At 51.2% G+C, this 21,237-nt stretch overlaps 1 protein-coding gene across 1 annotated transcript in view; it reads right to left on the bottom strand.

Annotated features, from left to right (window-relative positions):
• The window catches only part of KMO (kynurenine 3-monooxygenase), a 43,550-nt gene that overhangs the window by 16,414 nt on the left and 5,899 nt on the right, over positions 1–21,237 (bottom strand). Inside the window, exons 2-9 of the mRNA XM_045032452.1 lie at positions 20,062–20,131; positions 14,816–14,913; positions 11,944–12,033; positions 11,040–11,088; positions 7,344–7,431; positions 6,049–6,214; positions 4,259–4,330; positions 2,454–2,575 (exon numbers count right to left, since the gene is read on the bottom strand). Coding sequence (XP_044888387.1) covers positions 2,454–2,575; positions 4,259–4,330; positions 6,049–6,214; positions 7,344–7,431; positions 11,040–11,088; positions 11,944–12,033; positions 14,816–14,913; positions 20,062–20,131 — 755 coding nt within the window. The remainder of the gene's footprint in view (positions 1–2,453; positions 2,576–4,258; positions 4,331–6,048; positions 6,215–7,343; positions 7,432–11,039; positions 11,089–11,943; positions 12,034–14,815; positions 14,914–20,061; positions 20,132–21,237) is intronic.

Genomic DNA, 21,237 nt, shown 5'->3' with positions numbered 1-21,237 from the left:
AGCATCACACAGAAATTCTGTGGCTAGCGGCAGGGATGGAAGCCAGTTGTCTTAACCATAAGACTGTCCCTTCTCCTCTGGCAATCCCTGACTTAGTCACTGCACATCTTCCAACTTCTGCAACAAATGAGACAGGGTCCTACAGACACCAGCCTCCTTCACTGCACAGCCCTGATTCAGTCCTGAGCAGGTCCATCCTTGGGCACTGAACGAAGCAAAGGTCTTGTTGCAAAACAGTATGTGATTATGTAATAATGCACATGCACAAGGGGGATGAATTAAGGTGGCTCAGCAACCTTAATTCTGGCATTTCCTACCTTCGGAGAGCTTCACTTGGCAACGTTCTTTGGACATTGGTGGGTTTTTTATGTAATTGTGACAGAGTTGGTATCTCCGTATGTATTGTGTTCTCCACTTGGTATTGTGTGCTGAATACGTCTGAACTTGCCCAAGGCAGCATTCCAGAAAAGGAGTTTCACAGAAAAGTCACTAAGACAACAATCAGGGGTTATAAGCTTGACTGGCTCTCAACTACTGGCTCACCCCCATGGATCAATGGGGCTAACCTAACTGGGGAGGGGGCTGGAACCTTCCTGCTGAGCACATGGTTAAAAAGCGACAGACTCTGTTTAAGAGTGGGGTGCTGCCAACCATCACTACCTGGAAGCAGGAGACACAGGAGAGGAGGAACTCTGCCTAGCCTGAAATATGGAGAAACCTCAGTCTCACAGGAGAGGTGAGATCAGTCTGGAGTACCTCAGCACTTTTATTTTCTGGAGACCTGTAACTCATTAGTGCTTATGAGTAAAATGACTGTGGTTAAGACAGTCCTTGGCTAAGTCCTGTTCCTTGCTTTCCTCCAATAGAATCATAGAATATCACGGTTGGAGGGACCTCAGGACGTCATCTAGTCCAACCCCCTGCTCAAAGCAGGACCAATCCCCAACTAAATCATCCCAGCCAGGGCTTTGTCAAGCTTGACCTTAAAAATCTCTAAGGATGGAGATTCCACCACCTCCCTAGGTAACCCATTCAGGTGCTTCACCACCCTCCTAGTGAAAAAGTTTTTCCTAATATCCAACCTAGACCTCCCCCACTGCAACTTGAGACCGTTACCCCTTGTTCTGTCAGTGCTACCACTGAGAACAGCCTAGATCCATCCTCTTTGGAACCCCCTTTCAGTTAGCTGAAAGCAGCTATCAAATCCCCCCATATTCTTCTCTTCTGCAGACTAAATAATCCCAGTTCCCTCAGCCTCTCCTCAGGAGTCATGTATTCCAGCCCCCTAATCATCTTTGTTGCCCTCCGCTGGACTCTTTCCAATTTTTCCACATCCTTCTTGTAGGGTGGGGCCCAAAACTGGACACAGTACTCCAGATGAGGCCTCACCAATGCCAAATAGAGGGGAATGATAATGTCCCTCAATCTGCTGGCAATGCTCCTACTTATACAGTCCAAAATGCCATTAGCCTTCTTGGCAACAAGGACTATGTTGTCCCTGAAGGAGTTAAGCTAGAAGCCAGAGTGACCACAGGTAGGTGGAGCTCTGGGGGACTCAGGAGATCTGAGGCACTGGTTCCAGAGGCTGGAGTGGCTGGAACCCAGAGTCCCATCTCTCAAGGATGGGCTCAGAAAAGAGATCAGAGCCTGGAATTGTATGTTATGGACTCAGAGCTGGGAATGGGGACTAGACTCTGCCCAGATCCAGCTACCTTGGAAGCACATGGGACCTTGTAGCTGGGTCTGCTTGCTACAGACTGATGGTCCTACACTGCAGTAATGGGCCAGGCTGGGACAGTGACGGTCTAGGTTTTCAATAAAGAAAAATGGACAAAGCAGACATTCAGTCATGTGCAACCAAGTGGCCCTCATATGTGTTGTCACCCAGGGCCTTCAGATCCAGAGCTCTGACCTCTACCATTGAGCTAAAGCATTAACTGTTAGCAGTAGGAGGCTGGTATCCCTAAAGTGTTCCAGTCACCAGACGGGTATGTGGTATACCCCTGGCCAGTCACCGGATGGGTATGTGGTATATCCCATGCCAGTGGATTACGTAACTGGCTGACTGAAGTTGACTGCTGGGAATCAGAACTCCTGGGTTCTGTTTCTGGCTCTGGGAATGGAGTGTGGTCTAATGGCTACAGACAGCCCAGCTTATCCCCTGGTGAAGGGCAGCCTGACCTTCCGACTCGTTATGCCCATTGGAAGTACAAATCAGCCTTCGGTCTCTTCTCCTACCCATCCGCCCTGCAATATATCTGGTGTCTAGAGAAATACAGAGATCCACTCCTAAAGAGTCTGCAATGTCCTGTACGTGTCACGTGAGGCAGCGTCCCTGCTGCTTCGCACTAGAGCATGAAGTCACCAGCCCCACGTGAGCACTCGAGTGCTCGACACATCCCTGTTGCTTTACGGCAGTGCGCTAATTAACAAACACCAGAAATAATACTTACGCTCCTATGAGGGGAATTGAATCTGGGAAGTGGGTTTGGAAGAAATCCAGCACTTGATCGCCTGTCGTGAGCCGTTCAAAATCCTCGAAGGGCATGAAGAGCGTGCACGTGAACGACTTATCCTGTGGGTTCAAAGGGATAGTCAAAGAGATCAGCCCTGCGCACTTGGAGATGCAGCACAGAGCTCAGCCGGGGACCCCAGCAAGGGAGGCAAACAGCCCAGCTTGGGAAGGGGGTGAGGACTGCGAGAGCTGCCCCGTTTCCCCTCTTGCTGTTGTCATTGATTGTTTGTATCCTCATAGTGCCCACAACGGTCTCGGCATGTGCCAAGCGCCGAGGAGAGGCCTGTCCCCGAGCGCACACAAGCCGCAGACAGGGAGGAAAGGTGGGAGGCGGAGCTAGAGCACAGATGGGTCATAGCCATGACTTGGTAGGGCAGGTGGTGGTGGGTATTGCTTCTACATACGTGCTTGGCTGTATTTCTATTGCAGTGGGAAACCCAGTGGGGGCTGGTTGGTTGGGGGGCACTTCTGGTTACAGGGGAATTGGGGAGAGCAAAGAATGGGAGAAGTGGAGCTCAGGGCTGGGATGTATCAGTGCGGGGATCAGCTGGTGAGGCTGGCAGGAGGAGGAGGCTGTCCTGTGCAGCAGGACGGGGGAGGCCTGTCAGCGACGGGGATATTGGAAAGGCCCAGTTTGCTCGCCAAGTCCTCTGCCAGGAGGATGGGCTGGTTCTGGCTTGCGCCTGCCAAAGTCAGTGTCCAAACTGCCATTACTTTTAAAGGAACAGGAGCGAGCCCTTTGCCTTTGTCTGAACCCGGATTATGGAGCATTCTCTTGGCCCATGTGCTGGGGCTGGAATCCCCAGCAGCCCCAGCTGTCCAAAGAACATTTATCACTGCACCAGGTGTACAAATGCAAAGTGCTGCTTGGACTTGGCTGTCTGCCCATGTGCATTCATGGTCATAGCTTTTCAGGGCAGGAGGGAGCGCGCTAACCTTCTGTGGAACACAGGCCATATACTGAACACAGCCCGCTGGAGGGCAGCTTGGACCTCGTCTCTGTCCTCCTTACCTTGGAGTAAGGGAACTGAACCTAGTATCGTGTTCCATAATACGCCTCCTCCAGCCATGCACAGGTCAGCCCATGGCCGGTCTCAGCCTCATGTTCTGGGACCAGGCACCATGGCCAAGGTCACCAGAAGGGTTGGTGAGAGGGTCCAGCACAGGGCGGCAGCACAGCCGGGGGAGCTCTGACAGTGCGGGCATTTGCCATCAGGAGTTTCTAAAGAGGAGTTGGGTTAAAGTGCCGATGAGCTGCAGGGAGGATCCGGGCTGTATCTACACGGGCTAGGTGTGTCCTGCCAGCCTCTGTGGGGCTGCCGTTTCCACCTCCACCTGTTCCTCCCCTACTCACGCATTGCTAGACCACTCGCTACCAGTGTGTTATCCCCTGCCGACAGGCCCAGCTTTGTGTCAGTTGGGAGTCAGGCCCTTTCACACAGGGTCTGCACTTTCCTGGTCTGTCCCATAGAGGGTCAGACTGTGGTTGGCCTTTATGTGGGAGTGGTGCACAACTGGAAGAGGGCACGAGGGACCTCTCCCCACCCATCATGGCCCCCGTCAGCGGCAGAGCACGGATTCAGTCTGTGGGCCTCTCTGGGTTAAAGAATGCACCCTGCTCACCATGGCAGTGCTAGGGTTTGCGTGTCTCCCCAAGTCCCCTCCCGGCCCCAGAGCTTCTGCAGCAGCCAGGCCTGGAGCCGTCCCTGTGCCCTGAAAGGATTGGCAGTGGTGGGTTCTTACCAGGTTAGGCAGTGCTATCATCATGAAGGTGTTCCTGGGCCAGATGTGAAGGTAATTCTCTTCCATGGCAAACTGAAAGGAAGGGACGGGTCAGTGTCTCGTTAGCAAGCCTGTTACCCACCGCTCAGCCCTGCAGAGAGGCAGGCAGGGCAGAAGGAAACGGCACCATTTCACAGGTGGTAAAGGCCTTAGCAAGCTGGGTCGTTTCCCTGTCATCCCCACCCCAGTCACTCCTGCCTCTTCCTTAGGGTTGCCAACTTTCTAATCGCACAAAACCAAACACCCTAGCCCCGCCCCCTGCTCCGAGGCCCCTCCTCTGCCCTTCTCGAGGCCCCGCCTCCGCTCACTACATACCCCCTCCCTCGGTGGCTCGCTCTCCCCCACCCTCACTCACTTTCACTGGGGCTGGGGCTTGGGGTGCGGGCTCTAACTGGGGGTGCAGGCTCTGGAGTGGGGATGAGGGATTCGGGGTGCAGGAGGAGGCTTCAGAATGGGGGTGGAGCCAAGGGATTTGGAATGTGGGAGGGGCTGCGGGTTGAGGCAGGGGGTTGGCCTGTGGGAGGGGGTACAGGCTCTGGGCTGGGGGTGGGACTGGGGATGCGGGGTTTGGGGTGCAGGAGAGGGCTCCAAGCTGGGGGTGGGACTGGGGGATTCGAATTGTGGAAAGGGGCTGCAGGTTGAGGCTGGGGTGCAGGAGGGGGTGTGGGCAATGAAGGGTTTGGGATGCAGGAGGGGACTCTGGGTTTGGGGGGGCTCAGGGCTGGGGTAAGGGGTTGGGGCACAGGCTTATCTCGGGCAGCTCCCGGTCAGTGGTGCAGTGGGGCTAAGGCAGGCTCCCTGCCTGTCCTGGCTCTGCGCTGCTCCCCAGAAGCAGTCAGCAGCAGCTCCGGCTCCTAAGCGAAGGGGGCGAAGGCAGGAGGCTCCGTGTGCTGCTCTCGCCTGCAGGCACTGCCCCCCCAGCTCCCATTGGCTGCAGTTCCTGGCCAATGGGAGTGCAGAACCAGTGCTCAGGGTGGGGACAGCGCATGGAGCCCTGTGGCCTCCCCGCCTAGGAGCCGGACCTGCTGGCCACTTCCGGGGTGCGGCATGGAGCCAGGACAGGTAGAGACTAGCCTGCCTTAGTGCTGCAGCACCGTTGACGGGACTTTTAACAGCCTGGTCGGTGGTGCTGACTGGAGCCGCCAAGGCCCCTTTTCGACTGTCGAAAACCGGACGCCTGGCAACCCTACTCGTCCTCCATTTGCTATCCTTAGTGCCCCGCCCTAGTGGTGTCCTAGACTGGCTGCTGACATCACCACCTGCTGGCTTCCCGCAGCCACGGCAGCACTTCCTTCCTTTTTCCTTCAGCACCAGAGACTGATTGCAGGAGCCCTCCCCCAGAAGGAAAGGAGCTGTCAGTTCAGTCAAAGCTGTGTCTAATTCCAAGCACTGGTGGGAGAGGAGGGCGTGCAGAGGGGCCTCTGTGGGTCCTAAGGTCTCTCCCCAGGGATGCTCAGGCATTGAGCAGAGCCCAAATATTCACTGTTTGCAAGTCCTGGGCTAGCAAACAATTTCCTTATGCTACCACCTGTTTTAAAGCCAAGATTAACTGGTTCTACCAGCTCTTACGGAGCCTGTGATAATCTTGAAAACAGGAACATTGCAGTGATGTCTGCCTGAGTCTGCAGGGAGCCTGAAACAACAGCTCTGAGAGGTGGGACCAGCCCCATCCCTCCTCGATTTCTAGAAGGGTCGCTGTAGCAGGGACCAGGGCGTTACAGCAAAGCACGGGATGGAGGGTGGCTACTTACAGCTCCATCCTTAGGTGGGATGGTCAACTCCATGTACCCATGAGGAATGTACACATGGCTGTAGTTAAAGCATGTTTGCCGCATGAACTGCTTTCTGACTGTAGAAAAGGCTCCATCGCATCCCACTAGGAGGTCACAAGTGACTTCCATGGGTGTTTGGTCAGGTCTGAAAAACAAGAGAAACAATTAGAATGAGGCTGCAGGACTTTGGCCTGGACCAGTGAACTCCCACAGCACCAGCGGCCAGGGTGGACGGGCCGTTTGCACTCTGATGAAGAGGTGTCCAAGCACTCTTCTGGACTCCATTTTTTGGTTCTGTTTTTAGCCTCTAGGTGTATGAAGAGACTGTCTGATCAATGCAGATTTGATAGAGTTCAAGGCCAGACGAGGCCATTGAGTCTGACCCCCTGCCTATCACAGGCTGTTACATTTCACCCCGATACCTGTGCTGAGCTCAGTGACTTGAATTAGACCAAAGCATTTCAGGCCTCAGGAGACTAAACTGTGCGCCCCAGGCAGTGAGCAGGAGAGAGTGAGGTGCCACCTGCACCCGAGGCCCTGCAATGGATGAGGTGAGACATGCCCAGGTGATCCCCGCAGGCAGCCTGTGCCCCATGCTGCGGAGGAACCCCAGGTCCCGGCCGTGAGTTAATAAGCTCTGGGGGTGGAGTAAAGATTTAGTCTGTAGGTTATTAAAGTTGGTGTTTGTGAACTAGCTGCCACAGCTTTGTGTAAAAGGCCTCTGTTTACAGAGTGACCTAGTGCTGATAGCAGCCGCCAGTGTTTCAGGGCCGTGCTGGGTTTGATACCGTACGTCACGCTCAGCTAGAACAGTGTGTATCTCAATCCCCAGACAGGCACCACAGACACCTTTGTGCAATGGCCACCAGGTCCCCTCCCAGGAGGACACACACACACATCATAAATCTGGCAGACTGGTTCAATGCTGATGATGCCGGGGTGTGATCCAAACCTGCTGGGTCACAGAAACCAAGACACCACCTTAACTCGGGGGAGACGGTCTAGCCAGGACATGGACGGAAAACTAAAGGTGGCAAGACAAGCGTGTTTCTTACTTGCAGAAACAAATAAATCCACGTGTCTGGCTTATTGCTGATGAAGTTGCTTTGGCGCTTTTCAACTCTTCATGAAAACTGCTGCAATGTCCGAGTCTTCACAAACCTGACATCAGATGTCAACTGGTTGTGAACGGACTTGCCCAGCTGTTTGTTTTGATTAATTATTAGGCAAAAGCTCTATGAAGAGAGCACGCTCAGGGATGGGGCCTGCTTTACCCTTGTAAGGTTAATAGCCCTGATTCAGCGTGGCAGTGGAGCAGCTTGTGTCCAAAGTACAACTTAGCATTGGGGTCCTTCTCAGCAGCTGTAAAAAGAAAAGAAGTTTCAGTGTAATGGATTGCACACAGCTAGCCCAGAGAGCACCTTTCAGCTCTCTGATCAAATTAGATTCCTTCTACTTGGGAGGGGGAGAGATTTTATGGTTAAAACTTGTGAAAAGTATTTACTAAGTGCAATACATCCTGGAAATGTATTCTTGTTCACCGAGACAATGGTAATCTTCAGATACTGCCATGACTCCTGTCCCTGCACTATAGGGATCAGCACCGAGACTGGGCCAGTGTGACCCCCCCCAGCAGCCAATGGGAGATATGTGCATGCATCTGAGGGCAGAATGTGGCCACTCAGCTGTATGGCTGACACGTAACCACTTTGTAACATGCTGGAAGTACTGCCTTTTTTCCTAGTAATGTTGTTAAATCACTCCATGTTGCATTCCAAACTCAGTGTTCAGTTCAACTCAGTAGAATGCAAATACACTGAAGAGATGGGTTATTTAGCTTTCTTGTCAACTTTCCCCTTACTTATACACAAAGCAGATCATTAGGAACAGTTCAGATTATTTCACCCAATCTTCAACATCCCCCACCATCAAAATCCCCTGTGATATCAGCTGTTTTTTAATGAATGTCTAATCGGTCGGCTCAGTTTCCATGTGCATCGGGATGCTGTCTCTCAGAGCTAGTGCTTTGGAAATCAGTCCTTAAAGCAAATGTACATATCAGGGCCACAGAACTTTGTTTTAAATGCTGCTGCTAGTTTCTTCAATGTGTTCTAGGTGCCAAACCAGAACGCGGGGAGTTTGGAATCCTAAAGCCTACTTCCACAATGGCCACGGACTGGGAGTGAGAGCCTGGCCCCATAATTCAGGGCCAGATTTTCAGAGAGGCCTGCTAATTCTGGCACCCAGTTTGAGACAATTAGGCAGCCCCAAAATGAGGCATCCCAAAGTTTGTAACAACTTTTGTAACATTGACCCTTACCCTCTCCAGTCCAAGTTTATTCCTCTGTCAAACGAGCACAGTATTTTCCTACCATAGAGGTGTGTTGGAGGGGAACAGGGGGGTTAATGTTTGTAAAATGTCTTTCTACTTTCAGATAAAAAACACTCTAGATAAGTTTTAAGTATTATTCAAGACATGTCTTCAAAACCATGGAAACTTAACCCTCTTAAAACTTAGATCAACCTAGCTATGTAGCTCAGGGGTGTGAAAACTTCACCACCCTGAGTGCCCTAGTTAAGCCAACCTAACCTGTCACCCCCACCCCGCCCCTGCGTAGACATGGCAAGGTCAACAGAAAAATTTATCTATCGACCTAGCGACCGCTGCTTGGGGAGCTGGATTGCCTACATTGATGGAAAAACCCCTTCAGTTGATGCAGGAAGCATCTATACTACATCTCTACAGCACCATAGCCTTTAAATTAGGGCTGTCAATTAATCACCATTTTAATCGCACTGTTAAACAACAGAATACCAATTGAAATGTATTAAATATTTTTGGATGTTTTTCTACATTTTCCAAGATATGTATTTCAATTACAACACAGAATACAAAGTGTACGGTGCTCACTTTTGTTGCGACATGTATGGGTTAAGTAGAGACCTGGGAAGCTGCTAATGTGCTGGCATGACAAAGGCATAAGAAGGCTGTAGTTCTTTTTTAATAAATAAGTTGCCATATTTTGCCCTTCCCTGTTGCCTGTAAGAATTGATAAGTGTTGCAGCTGCATAAGAAATGTGGGGATCTAAAGAATACCTTTTGGGTAAAGCAGTGTTATCTCCTCCTCCCTTCCTTTCCCAGCTACATAAACAAGCCCTGGCTTATGGCTTCCTCCCTCACCTGAAAATTGCTGACCAGGGAAATTTGTGGCAACAAATTATTGCAAAGAAATATATTTTCAAGGTAAAATGCCTGTGTAATATATGCAATGCTGTGCACAATAAACAGGGTGGGCTTATTAACAAAATGGGTGTTTTATTACTTACTAAGGGTTTTTGGGGTGTTGTAACGGATGTAGGTGTGTACATACTAACAAACAAAAAGAATGTGCTGTAACTAATTCGGTGCTTCCTGGACAATTGGGTATCGCAATAAAGAAGCCTGTACTCATATCCACCTCTGCGTCAACCTGCTCCTTCTTCTAACAACTTGATATTATTATTTTAATTACAAATATTTGCATTGCAAAAATAACAAACAAAATAAATAGTATTTTTCATTTCACCTCATACAAATACTGTAATGCAATCTCTTTATCGTTAAAGTGCAACTTAGAAATGTAGATTTTTTTTTGTTATATAACTGCACTCAAAACCAAAACAATATAAAGCTTTAGAGCCTACACGTCCAGACGTTCGCATGGCACTGTTGTAGCCGGAGTTGCAAGATATTTACATGCCAGATGCACTAAAGATTCATATGTCCCTTCATGCTTCAACCACCATTCCAGAGGACATGCGTCCATGCTGATGACGCTCGTTAAAAAAAATAATATGTTAATTAAATTTGTGACTGAACACCTTGGGGGAGAATTGTATGTCTCCTGCTGTTTTACCCACATTCTGCAATATATTTCATGTTATGGCAGTCTTGGATGATGACCCAGCACATGTTGTTTGTTTTAAGAACCTTTCACTGCAGATTTGACAAAAGGCAAAGAAAGTACCAATGTGAGATTTCTAAAGATAAATACAGCACTCGAACCAAAGTTTAAGAATCTGAAGTGCCATCCAAAATCTGAGAAGGCCGAGGTGTGGAGTCTTAAAAGAGCAACGCTCCAATGCGAAAACCGAAACCACCAAAAAGGAAAATCAACCTTCTGCTGGTGGTATCTGACTCAGCTGATGAAAATGAACATGTGTCAGGCCTCACTGCTTTGGATCTTTATCAAGCAGAACCTGTCATCAGCATGGATGAGTGTCCTCTGGAATGGTGGTTGAAGCATGAAGGGACATATGAATCTTTAGCGCATGTGGCATGTAAATATCTAGTGACGCCAGCTATAACAGTGCCATGCGAACACCTGTTCTCACTTTTAGGTGACATTGTAAACAAGAAGCAGGTAGCATTATCTCCCATAAATGTAAATAAACCTGTTTGTCTTAGCAATTGGCTGAACAAGAAGTAGGACTGAGTAGACTTGTAGGCTCTAAAGTTTTACATTATTTTGTTTTTGAATGCAGTTATAGAATTATGTACAAAAAATATTTCTAAGTTCAACTTTCATGACAGAGAGATTGCACTACAGTAGTTGTATTAGGTGAATTGAAAAATACTATTTCTTTTGTTTTTTTACAGTGCAAATATTTGTAATAAAAAATAAATATAAAGTGAGCACTATACACTTTGTATTCTGTGTTATAGTTTTTGAAATTATATTTAATTTTGTAATTTTTGTAATATTTGAAAATGTAGAAAACATCCAAAATATTTAAATAAATGGTATTCTATTATTGTTTGACAGCATGATTAATTCTGCTATTGATCATAATTAATATTTTAATTGCATGATTAATTTTTTTAATCGCTTGACAGCCCTACTTTAAATCCTTGGTCCAACCCTAGATTTTCTTAGGTAGGACAAAGTGAAAACAAGCTAGGAGCACTCAAAAAAGGCCAGGACACTTACCCGTTAGCAGCTCTTTGTTTAAATTTGCTCTGTCCACAGAGAGAATGTACTGCAGGAAAACAGTTTTAGAAGTGAGTATTTCTGAAGCATTTTTTGCACAAAATATTAGGAGGATGACATGATAGGCAGCAGTCCTGCAAACGTTGACATGGGTCCTTAACTGTAAGCACATGAGCTGTCTCGCTGAAGACGGGACAAGGCTCTGAACCTTCTCCAGTTTTTCAAGCTGTTTTAGGATGCGAGCCCCCGAACTGTACAGAGTCTTCCAGCAGTGCTCTCTCCGCTATGGGGAGAAGTGAGGGGGCAGCAGGGCTGGGGGAAGGGAATGCTGGGTGAGGCAGGGAGACTGCATGTGGGGACAGCAGGGAGAAAGAATGTGGTGGAGCAGAAAGACTGAGTGTCAGGGCCGGTGGCTGAGAGGAGATGGGAATGGGGTGGGCCCACCGGGGGGGATCGCAAGGCATAGGAAATTGAAGCCATGTTTACACAGTTGGATTGTGAGACTCAAACCATTAGGACAGTTTTTGTGAGGACTCAGAGAAGTTAAAATATTTGTGTTTTATGATTGCAAAAAACATTATAATGTCCCTTGGCCACAAGATATATTTTGCACTAGAGGCAAAACAGCCAAAATATGGACTTTGTTCTATCATTATGGTGCTGAAGGTGCAGTCCCTTCCCTGAGGGCTCAGAGCCCAGCCCCAGCAAGACAGGGTGCAATGGAAAATGCAGAGAGGGGGATAAGGAAGGTTTTGTGCATAATTACTGTTAACTCGCTCCCCAGGGCATCCTTTCATCCACACCCGCTGAATGCGATTACTGACCATCACAAAGTGCTGTAACACCCGTCCAGTGAACGTAAACAAAGGCCCCTCCCCCCAGGGCATCTGTGCAAGGAAAATACCTGGCTCTTTGTTCCATAGGGGATGGAATATGTTTTTCCTGAGGGCGTGTGTATCCTCCTGGCCCGCATGGGGATGCCTTTGGCCACAATCTGAAATCAAAAGGTAAGAGACTTCCATTACCTTCAGCTCCGCTACTGAGGCTGAGGGGCCAGTGTGTGACTCCCTGAAGCCCATTAAGTCCAGTGGGACCTAGGCCTAGCGAGTCAGGGATCCCTAATCTGGCCCTGGCAATGTGTGTTCTTGTGACGGAGCAGGCAGTGGGGAGGATTGACCTGGGGATGTCGCAGGGGAGTTTTACTGGGACTGTCTGCATTGGGGGTGGGATAGCAGGGGGTGACTTCACTTGAGGGATGATACCTGAGCCAGGAACGGGGTTAGGGCCAGGTGACACCTTTGCCTGGGAAACTGGACAAAGGCTGAAGGAGGAGCTGGGGGAAGGCTGGGTGAGACGGCTGGAGGGGGTTTCAGTTGGGATCGGTCTGCGGAAACGGAGGGAACCCCAAGGCTGGGGTCTAAGCTCCCTCCCCCCCAGCAGGACCTGACTGAGGGGTCCTGGTTGTACCTACAAGCTCTGTTTGGAATTGTGTTCCTGTCGTCTAATAAACCTTCCATTTTACTGGCTGGCTGAGAGTCATGGTGAATCGCAGGAAGTGACAGTGCAGGGCCCTGACTCCCCCACACTCCATGACAACTGGTGGTAGCAGTGGGATGTACTGCACCCCGTGAATGGCGCTTCCTGCAGTAAGTGACTGGGGAGCAGTAGAATGAAGGGGGATTGATGAGGACCAGGTGTGCTGAAGATTCAGAGAGGAGCAGTTTCAGGGGGCGAAGGAGCTACGCTTAACCCCTGGGAGTGTGTGACTAGCGAGAAGGGCTGTTGCAGTATTGGGGTCCCTCTGGGGACTGCAATGAGCAGGCTCAGGGCGGAGGAGCCTGCGGCTTGACCCTGGGAGAGAGGTGGTGACTTGGAGAAGGGCTGGCGCACTAGGGGTTCCTCCTGGAAACCATGGGGAGCTGAGAGCACCCAGGCCTGTGAGTGGCCAGCAGGAAGATGTATAAGAAGCACCTTAAGAGCAACCTGGTGGAGCTGTGCAGGCAGAGGGGGCTGCGCATTGGGAGGCTCACCAAAGAACAGCTGATTGCCCAGCTGGAGGAGGGAGACCGCTCGAATGAACTGATCCCTGTCTCTGAGGGAAGCAGCCTGGCAGATGCAGGTCAGGTACCAGTATCTGTCCCAGCTGGAAGTGGTCAGACGGCTGCTGAGGGCATCCCGGGACCCCTCCTACCTATGCCTAAGGGAAGGGCTGTGAGAAGCCCAGCGAATACCAAGGGCACCGTGACCCCTGCAGCCAGCAGGGGATCCTCCCAGCGGAGTTCCCCGTCCCTGGCACTGAGGAGGCTGGAATGGGAGAGGGAGATAAAACTGAAAGAGCTGGAGTTGAAGCAGCAGGAACTGGCGGAGAAGAAGAAGCAGAGACAGCATGAGCTGGAGGAGGCAAGGCTGAGGAGCAGCGAGCCCCCGGCTGCGGTGAGTGATGGGGGACCCAGGACTGCATGCAGATTTGATAAGTGCGTCCTGGCCCGGCGTAAGGAAGGGGAGGACATGGATGACTTCCTGAATGCCTGCGAGCTGCACAGGGTTGACCCTGCAGACAGGTTCCAGTTTCTCACCCCCTTACTGGACCCCAAGGCCATAGGGATGTACAGCCGAATGAAAGGGGCAGAGGCAGGGGACTAGGAACCGTCCAAAAAAGCTCTGCTACACGAGTTTGGGCTGACTCCCAAGATGTACTGGAAAACTCCTGATGTCACATATCTAGAACTGGTCCTCCAGATGCGGGGATACGCCCACAAGTGGGCAGATGGGACTCAAACTAAGGAGGACTTGCTTAACCTGCTTGTACTGGAGCAACTGTCTGAACAGTGCCCATCCAACCTGAGGCTATGGTTGGTGGACAAAAAGCAAGGGGACCTGCGACGTGCAGGGCAGCTCAAGGTTCTCAGGTTACAGGCTCAGGTATCATCCCTCAAGTGAAGTCACCCCCTGCTATCCCATCCCCAATGCAGACAGTCCCAGTAAAACTCCCCTGCCACATCCCCAGGTCGCTCCTCCCCACTGCCTGCTCCGTCACAGAGGTGCTACGCTATAAAACCGCTGCATCTCACTGAGACAATTAGCTGCCAGCTCCTTCTAATAAAAATCCCTGGCAAGTTGGTTTGGCTAGAAAAGGTCTGTAAAGCCCCCAGTGCCTGTGCGGGAACACGAGCCAAGGTGCGGCACTGGGATACGAGCTGTGCATGACCTGGGCTCTATTCTCCCCTCGGATCTGAAACGGCACAAGCCGGAGCAGCGGCAGCTAGACCCCACTCCGGCGGGGGCAGGGCTTGCACCCAAGCAGGCTGCGTGGAGCTCATGGCACGCCACGGGCCTGAGCCAAAGCCCAGCGAGGTCTGTGGAAAGGCTCTGATTTCCATGGCCTTTGCAGCAGGCCCTGGGCTGAGGATTCAGCTCTATCCCTGGCTGTCTTGGGGCCTAGACCTGAAAATCAGCCCCACTGTTCTGCTCCCTGGCACCACTGCCCCCACCTGGCTTCCACAGCGGCATGGCCTCAGCACACGCCTGCGCCCGGGGAAACGGGACTCGCCCAGCCAGGGGCCGGTGCCCTGCAGCAGAGGAGCGCCAGTGGTGATTATCTCAGGAGGCCGTGCCAGTGACCAGCTTTGGTGTGTTAACGTCTCCCGGGCAGTGTGAGGCCTGTCCCTAGGGCTTCCAGCTGCTCCCAGCCAGACAGCAACTGAAATGAAACCTGTGCTTGACAACAGGTCATCAGGCATTCGCTTAAAAATACTCGAGGGAGGCAGTGAGGCTACCTGCTCTTCCATCCCAATGGCCTTGAGCGCCTGGCGTCCTCGGTGGGACAGCGCCAAGTTAATGCTCCGGCCCCGAGCGGCTCTGGCGACGCGGATATCTGAAAGGAAACAGCAGCTGCAGTTCGTCCCTTGGGCGGCCCCGGCTCGCGCGCAGAGGAGAGGCCGTGCACACGGCATGAGGCTAGCCAGGCAGGAGTCTAAGCTTTACACTAGCCTCCGACGAGACCAGGAGTCTATTGACACACAGCTTCCACGACTGAGCTTCCTGCAGCAGCACAAACACTTCCCACCAGCGGCAGTCCTGGTGGTTTGCTCCAACGCCATCCCGGAGACGTGTGCTTGTGACCTGAGGGGGCTACGCCATGGCAGGAGACTGGCCCCCACCACGCTGTCTGCCTCCCAGCCCAGTGGCACCTCCCCCCACCCCTCCCCAGGGAGACTGGCACACTCCTCGCTTCCTGGAGCGCAAGTACACAGCCTACTACGGACCTGACCTTGCCCCCTTTCCCCCAGCTGAGCAGGACTCGCCCCATGAAACCCAGGGCCTTACTCGCAGGACAAAGGGCCACTCGGCCTGAGTAAGGCAGCAGACGCAGACTCCAGGGGCCTGGGCCCAGGCAATGGAAAGACTCCTCGTCACTTCGAGCCCTTAAAGCACGCACGTTTCACGCTGCTGTGTGAGGGGAGCCCAGTCCTGCAGCCCATGCTTGGCCCAGGTCCCAGTGGCTCCAGAGGGAGGTTGACTGAGTGGAGCTGGTCAGTAGCGGCCTGTTTTCAAGGTGAACTATCCTCTTGATTCTCCCATTGAGGAACCAGAGTAACCCCCCCACCCCCCCAGGCTGTGACCGTGGCTCTCTGAGGGTGGCAGTTCAGCGATGCTGGAGGGCTGAAGAGGGTGTGACAGAGATTTGGGGTTGGCTTTGCTTCACGAGTGTAGCTGTAATTTCAAGTCAGTGTTTTTGTGTGTGTGCCTGGTGCCTGAGCGAGGTACCAAAGGTGCTCCCAGACTGCAGCACCAGCCCAGCACACCCCGGAGTGAGTCAATTCAGCCATTGCTTTGAATCTGTTTGAACTGTTAGTTTTTGACAGCTGCACTATTAGTGGTAAACCACCTTTTTGTGTGTTGTCGGCTTTTACAGAAGCAGATGGACGCTCCCTCCACAGCTGTGGCTGGAGCTGAGTAACATGAAACCCTGGATATAAAAACCAAGTTCTCTTTTATGCTGCGTTCAGTATGTCCATTTCCTCTGCAATTCAGCTTATGCCAGCAGAGCTGAGAGCAGCCAATGAGCATCTGGCTGCCCCCAGCCCTGTGGGAACGGGCGGCCGCTCTCCTGGCCTAGCTCAGGGAGATGGGCAGCGTTGTGGAGAGTGGGCTCTGAGGCCTGCCTAGGGCAGAAGCCATGCTGAAAGGGACCCCACAGAGAGCTGGAGAAGAGCCAGTCAAGGCAGCATTTGGAAAAAGTCCATTGGAAGAGCTTAGGAGGTGGACTGGACAATCAGAGGCGGCTCTAGGATTTGCGCCGCCCCAAGCAGGGCGGCACGCCGCAGGGGGCGCTCTGGTGGTCGCCGGTCCCGCGGCTCCGGTGGCCCTCTTGCAGGCATGCCTGCGGATGCTCCACCGAAGCCGCGGGACCAGCGGACCCTCCGCAGGCATGTCTGCAAAAGGTCCTCCGGAGCCGCCTGCCGCCGTCCCGCGGGATGCTGCCCCAAGCGTGCGCTTGGCGCGCTGGGGTCTAGAGCCGGCCCTGTGGACAATAGCTAGACAGGGACACTAGACTGCGATTGAATGCTGAGGGGAAGGAGCCACCGGCCCCATCCCAGCTGTGCAGCAAAAAGCAGCAGCATTATAGAGGCTTGGTTAGCTGTTTTTAGGGGTGGCTGATCAGCATGGATAAAGCAAGGGGAATCAAACCAAACCAGACTCACTTCCTCTTTGGTTGAATGTGCACTGGGGGATCTCGGTCTCAGAGTTTTCTGCTGCGTTGTGGCCCAGTTGAATAGGACTCATTTTCTCAGCGAAGCATATCGAGACCTCTCCACAGCCATCAGCGCGTGGCTCCACCAGCTGAATTATGCAGGCTGGGATGCCTGGCCACAGCACTGTGCAGAACAGCTCAGGGCTGAGAGTGGGAGTCCTTGCAAAGTCTTTTACCAAAGAGGTACAGCCCTGTGCACAGTCTTTGTGCTGCTGAGGAATGGATTCAGAATGGGTTTGGCACCCCCAGCATCCCCATCCTCTGTCAGTGTCCTACAGCGAAGCTGGTGATGTTCTCAGGCCGCGTGGGAACAGAGGGGCAATTGGGGGCCCATCAATGGTAGGGCCCATCCCGTGGTTGTGTATTTTTCCCAACACATTGGCACCTTGGCCTTGTAGCTGGGCACTTAGTTTCCAGCATGTCCTAGGACAGCATAGAGGAGTCAAAAGCTCTGGGAGGCAAATCAGCTTTACTAACTCCCCTGGACGGACGAGCCCCTGATCTTTGCCTGGATTAGGTGCTGGTTAAACATCTGTGGTGTCTTCAGTGTTCACACCCAGGCTGAAGCATGCCTGGCTGAATGTGTTTGTCCGGAGCACCCTACCTGAATCCTACGGTTTCAGGTGAGCTGGGAGACCGGATGTTAACATGTGCCTGGTGTTACTTCTGTGCAAGGTGAGGTCCCCCAGCCCATGGCGGTTCCCGCACTGTGACAGAGAGTCAGTACATTAGTTCCTCCTGGGAAGCTGGCACCATTCCACCTCCAGGTCTGCAGAGCATTAGGTTTGAGCTAGGGCTGTGCAAGCTTCCCCGGGTAACTGCCAAACTGCCTCAGCCCTGGCTTGCGGCAAGTCTTGCCCACCATGAGCAGAGTCCCTTTGCAGAGTGGTTCTGGAACATGCACAAGGTTAACTTGGACAAGGATGGGACAAACCTAGGGTGCTTTTGCAGCCTAAGAGTGTAATCCTGCAAACATTCAGTACTGAGGGGTGGCGCTTTGAGTAGCTCCATTGGAGCCTGAAACGGCCCCGGTAAGACAAGTTATGCTCAGTACTAAGCTTCGTGACGACGTACGACTACTCAGCTGACCTGGACTCTGGTTTAAAGGAGAAGCAGCATAGCATCAGCAGCGTGTAATGGGGTTCCATCAGACGTGATTTTTAAAGTCAACTTCTAGTTCCTGGTACAGGAGAACCCAAGCCAATAAATATCACACGTTTATTTTTTTCAGTCTATTCTGAATACTTTTCGCACTATCTACTATTATAGGTGTCCAGTCGCAAAAGCTATGGTGTAACCATACTCCACTTTCCTAGTTTTGCTTAATGGCTTTTAAGTAACCAGTAATCTTTGCAATTTTTTTGGAAATGAACCAGGGTAGTGCATGTGTTTGCCTCTGGGGGAAGAGGGGTCCCCTTCCTCAGCAAAAATATACCAGAGCTGCTCATAACATCTCCAGGGAAGAGGGCATGCACTGTGGCACTATTTGCTGCAGCCAGGGCCCGCTCTAGGATTTTTGCCACCCCAAGCAAAAAAAAAAAACCTCCCAGAATGCCGCCCCAAGCACATGCTTGGTTTGCCGGTGCCTAGAGCCGGTCCTGGCTGCAACTTGCCTTATGTTGCACCATCAGCTGAGACAGTACTGTCAGGAATTGCAAAAAACAAGGTTTTATCCATATCCCTCTAATATTAGCTGGTCTTTTGCCAATCAGTTAGATGCATGTGTAGTAAGAGGAGGCCCTAAGATATAAACCTTGGTATCAGAGGCCCGGTATGAGGCCTGAGGCCTGAACTAAAGTAATGGTCAAGACTTTGCTAACATAAAGCAAAGTTAAGCTGTGAGCCAGAGGTAGGCCCTGCTCACAGAAGCTGGCAAGGAAAGGGCTGATGCTGCAAGAAGATACGTACCTAAAAGGTACTGAACACTAGATATCAGGACATTCACATACTTGCACATTCCACACAGATAACAAACAGGCTGACCCTTCCCAATGGCAGGGGCAAAAGATTAATATGATGGATAGAGTTGTTTTGATCGAACCAATATGTACAAGGTGAGAGGCGGCACCTTACTACGTAGAGGGGTTGTACCTTGCTGCGTAGAGGGGTGGCACCTCTATACGTCAGGTGTGATGTGTAACTTGTTTGTATCTGTGTATAAGATATATCCCTGGGGCGCTGTCTTTGTCCGGCCGAGGGGGCAGTGGAAAGTCCCACCACTGACTGAGCCAGGTCCGTTGCCAAGAGGCACTTTCTCGTAGGATGCCCTGAGTTAGGCTAAGAAACCTACAGGGAACTGCCATTGTGTCCGAGGTCGCAATAAACCTAGTCGACGTGGCTTTGCATCTTACTGGACTCTGTGGTTATTGGGGGTTCTCGTCGGGTCTGCTGTGTCAGCTATCTGCGCAGAGCTGGGGCAGCACACAGAGGGAACTCACGCACACAGCCGAGTGATATCAACATTGGAGAGAGCAGAGCACCACACCGGTAGCACTTCTGACAACAGCATGTATGGGTTATAGCACATCTGTGAGCCTCTAGGAAGTGCAAAGACTTTGTCGGCTCACTGCTGTAGTTGAGAAACTGACTCAGCACTACTGGGTATTCATTCACTCGTATGAGCATATCCTCTTTTTTCCTGATGCTTTGTGTATACGAGTCTTTAGTCACCGTTACCACTAGCCTCGTCCTTAGTGAAAACTTGTTAGAGGACTTGTTACCTTTAAAAGTTAAACACAAGCCCTGGGTGCAATAACTTTCTCTTCCAGCATCTGTGCCTCTTGCAGCTCTTTCTCCACATAGCACTGGGAATGAGGGGAATGGAGTATTCAAACCTTGCACGACCTTCAGCCTTGACAAACCCAGAGAGTCAGCAAATAATTCTACAGAGTGAATCAATCATTCACTGCCAATGTTCTGGTACAGCTTCTGCATCAAGATGCACATCCTGTAAGGAGCCCAATGTTCAAACTTGGGTGTTCAGATCAGCCCTTACAATAGGTGCATAAAAAGAAGGGCACCTGTAAGTGCCACAGTTCTGACAGCTGGGTTCATCATGTTACCGGCACATTGGGAAAGGCGCATTGCAGAGTAAATGCTAGCGTTGCAATCACTTCTATTCAGAGCGAACCTAAGGAAATATTCTAAAGACTCATTTTCAGATTCTGTTTGTTCCACAGTCTTTGCCCATAACATTCCTTTCCCCTCCCCACCTCACCCCCTTTTATCAGATTATTAATAGTGTAATTATAGTAAATCGGGGCTCACCTTCTCTGGCTTCATACATATCAACTTGGAACCCTCTTCTTGCAAAGAAACAGACATTTAAAGCACCCACCTACAAGAGAGTTACAGAAATATGTTACAGTTATAGAACAATTTCCTTGCAGAGACTCTGAATGTGCTTTGCAATTATAAACATGCAGCATCACTGACAGGCAGCTTCTTATAGAGGAGACGGTGACAACCAACTGGTACACAGCTCAGCAGGACACGGGGCATCTTGATCATGTACCCGAGTGACCTCTTCTCCTAGGAAAGGTGCCCTAGAATCCCTAACATGCATACAGGGTAGCTAGGACTCGTGGTCAAAGTTCCCAACCAAAGCTCCCTACACACGGAGCCCTGGTCTACACTACGCGTTTAAACCGGTTTTAGGAGCGTAAAACCGATTTAACGCCACAACCGTCCACACTAGGAGGCACCTTATATCGATTTTAATGGCTCTTTAAACCGGTTTCTGTACTCCTCCCTAACGAGAGGAGTAACGCTAGTATCGATATTACCATATCGGATTAGGGTTAGTGTGGCCGCTGATCGACGGTATTGGCCTCTGGGCAGTATCCCACAGTGCACCAGTGACCGCTCTGGACAGCATTCTGAACTCGGATGCAGTGGCCAGGTAGACAGGAAAAGCCCCGCGAACTTTTGAATATTTCCTGTTTACCCAGCGTGGAGCTCTGATCAGCACGGGTGGTGATGCAGTTAATCAGTGATCGCTGTAAGGGCAGGCAAATCTGTTCTATCAGAGCTCCGTTACAGAAGACGACATTCAAAATCATTTTTTAAATATCTCCAGACAGATGCCATAGCAGGGACTCAGCGCACTGCTGCGTGACAAGCGTAACGGAAAGCCAAAGAATCAAATGGACGCTCATGGACTGGAGGACTCAAGCTATCCCACAGTTCCTGCAGTCTCTGAAAAGCATTTGCATTCTTGGCTGAGCTCCAAATGCTTCTAGGGTCAAAAACAGTGTCCGCGGTGGGTCAGGGTATAGCTCAGCAATTTACGCACCCCCCCACCCACCCCCAGAAGTGAAAGGGAAAACAATCCTCTCTTGACTCTTTTACATGTCACCCTATCTTTAATGAATGCTGCAGATAGACGCGATGGTGCAGCACTCAACACCAACATCCTTGCTCCCCCCACGCTATGGCTGACTG

The sequence above is a fragment of the Mauremys mutica genome, chromosome 10 (assembly GCF_020497125.1).
Source record: "Mauremys mutica isolate MM-2020 ecotype Southern chromosome 10, ASM2049712v1, whole genome shotgun sequence".
NCBI lineage: Eukaryota > Metazoa > Chordata > Testudines > Geoemydidae > Mauremys > Mauremys mutica.
Note: the sequence above shows the minus strand (reverse complement) of the source record. Positions and strands in the feature narration are given on the sequence as shown.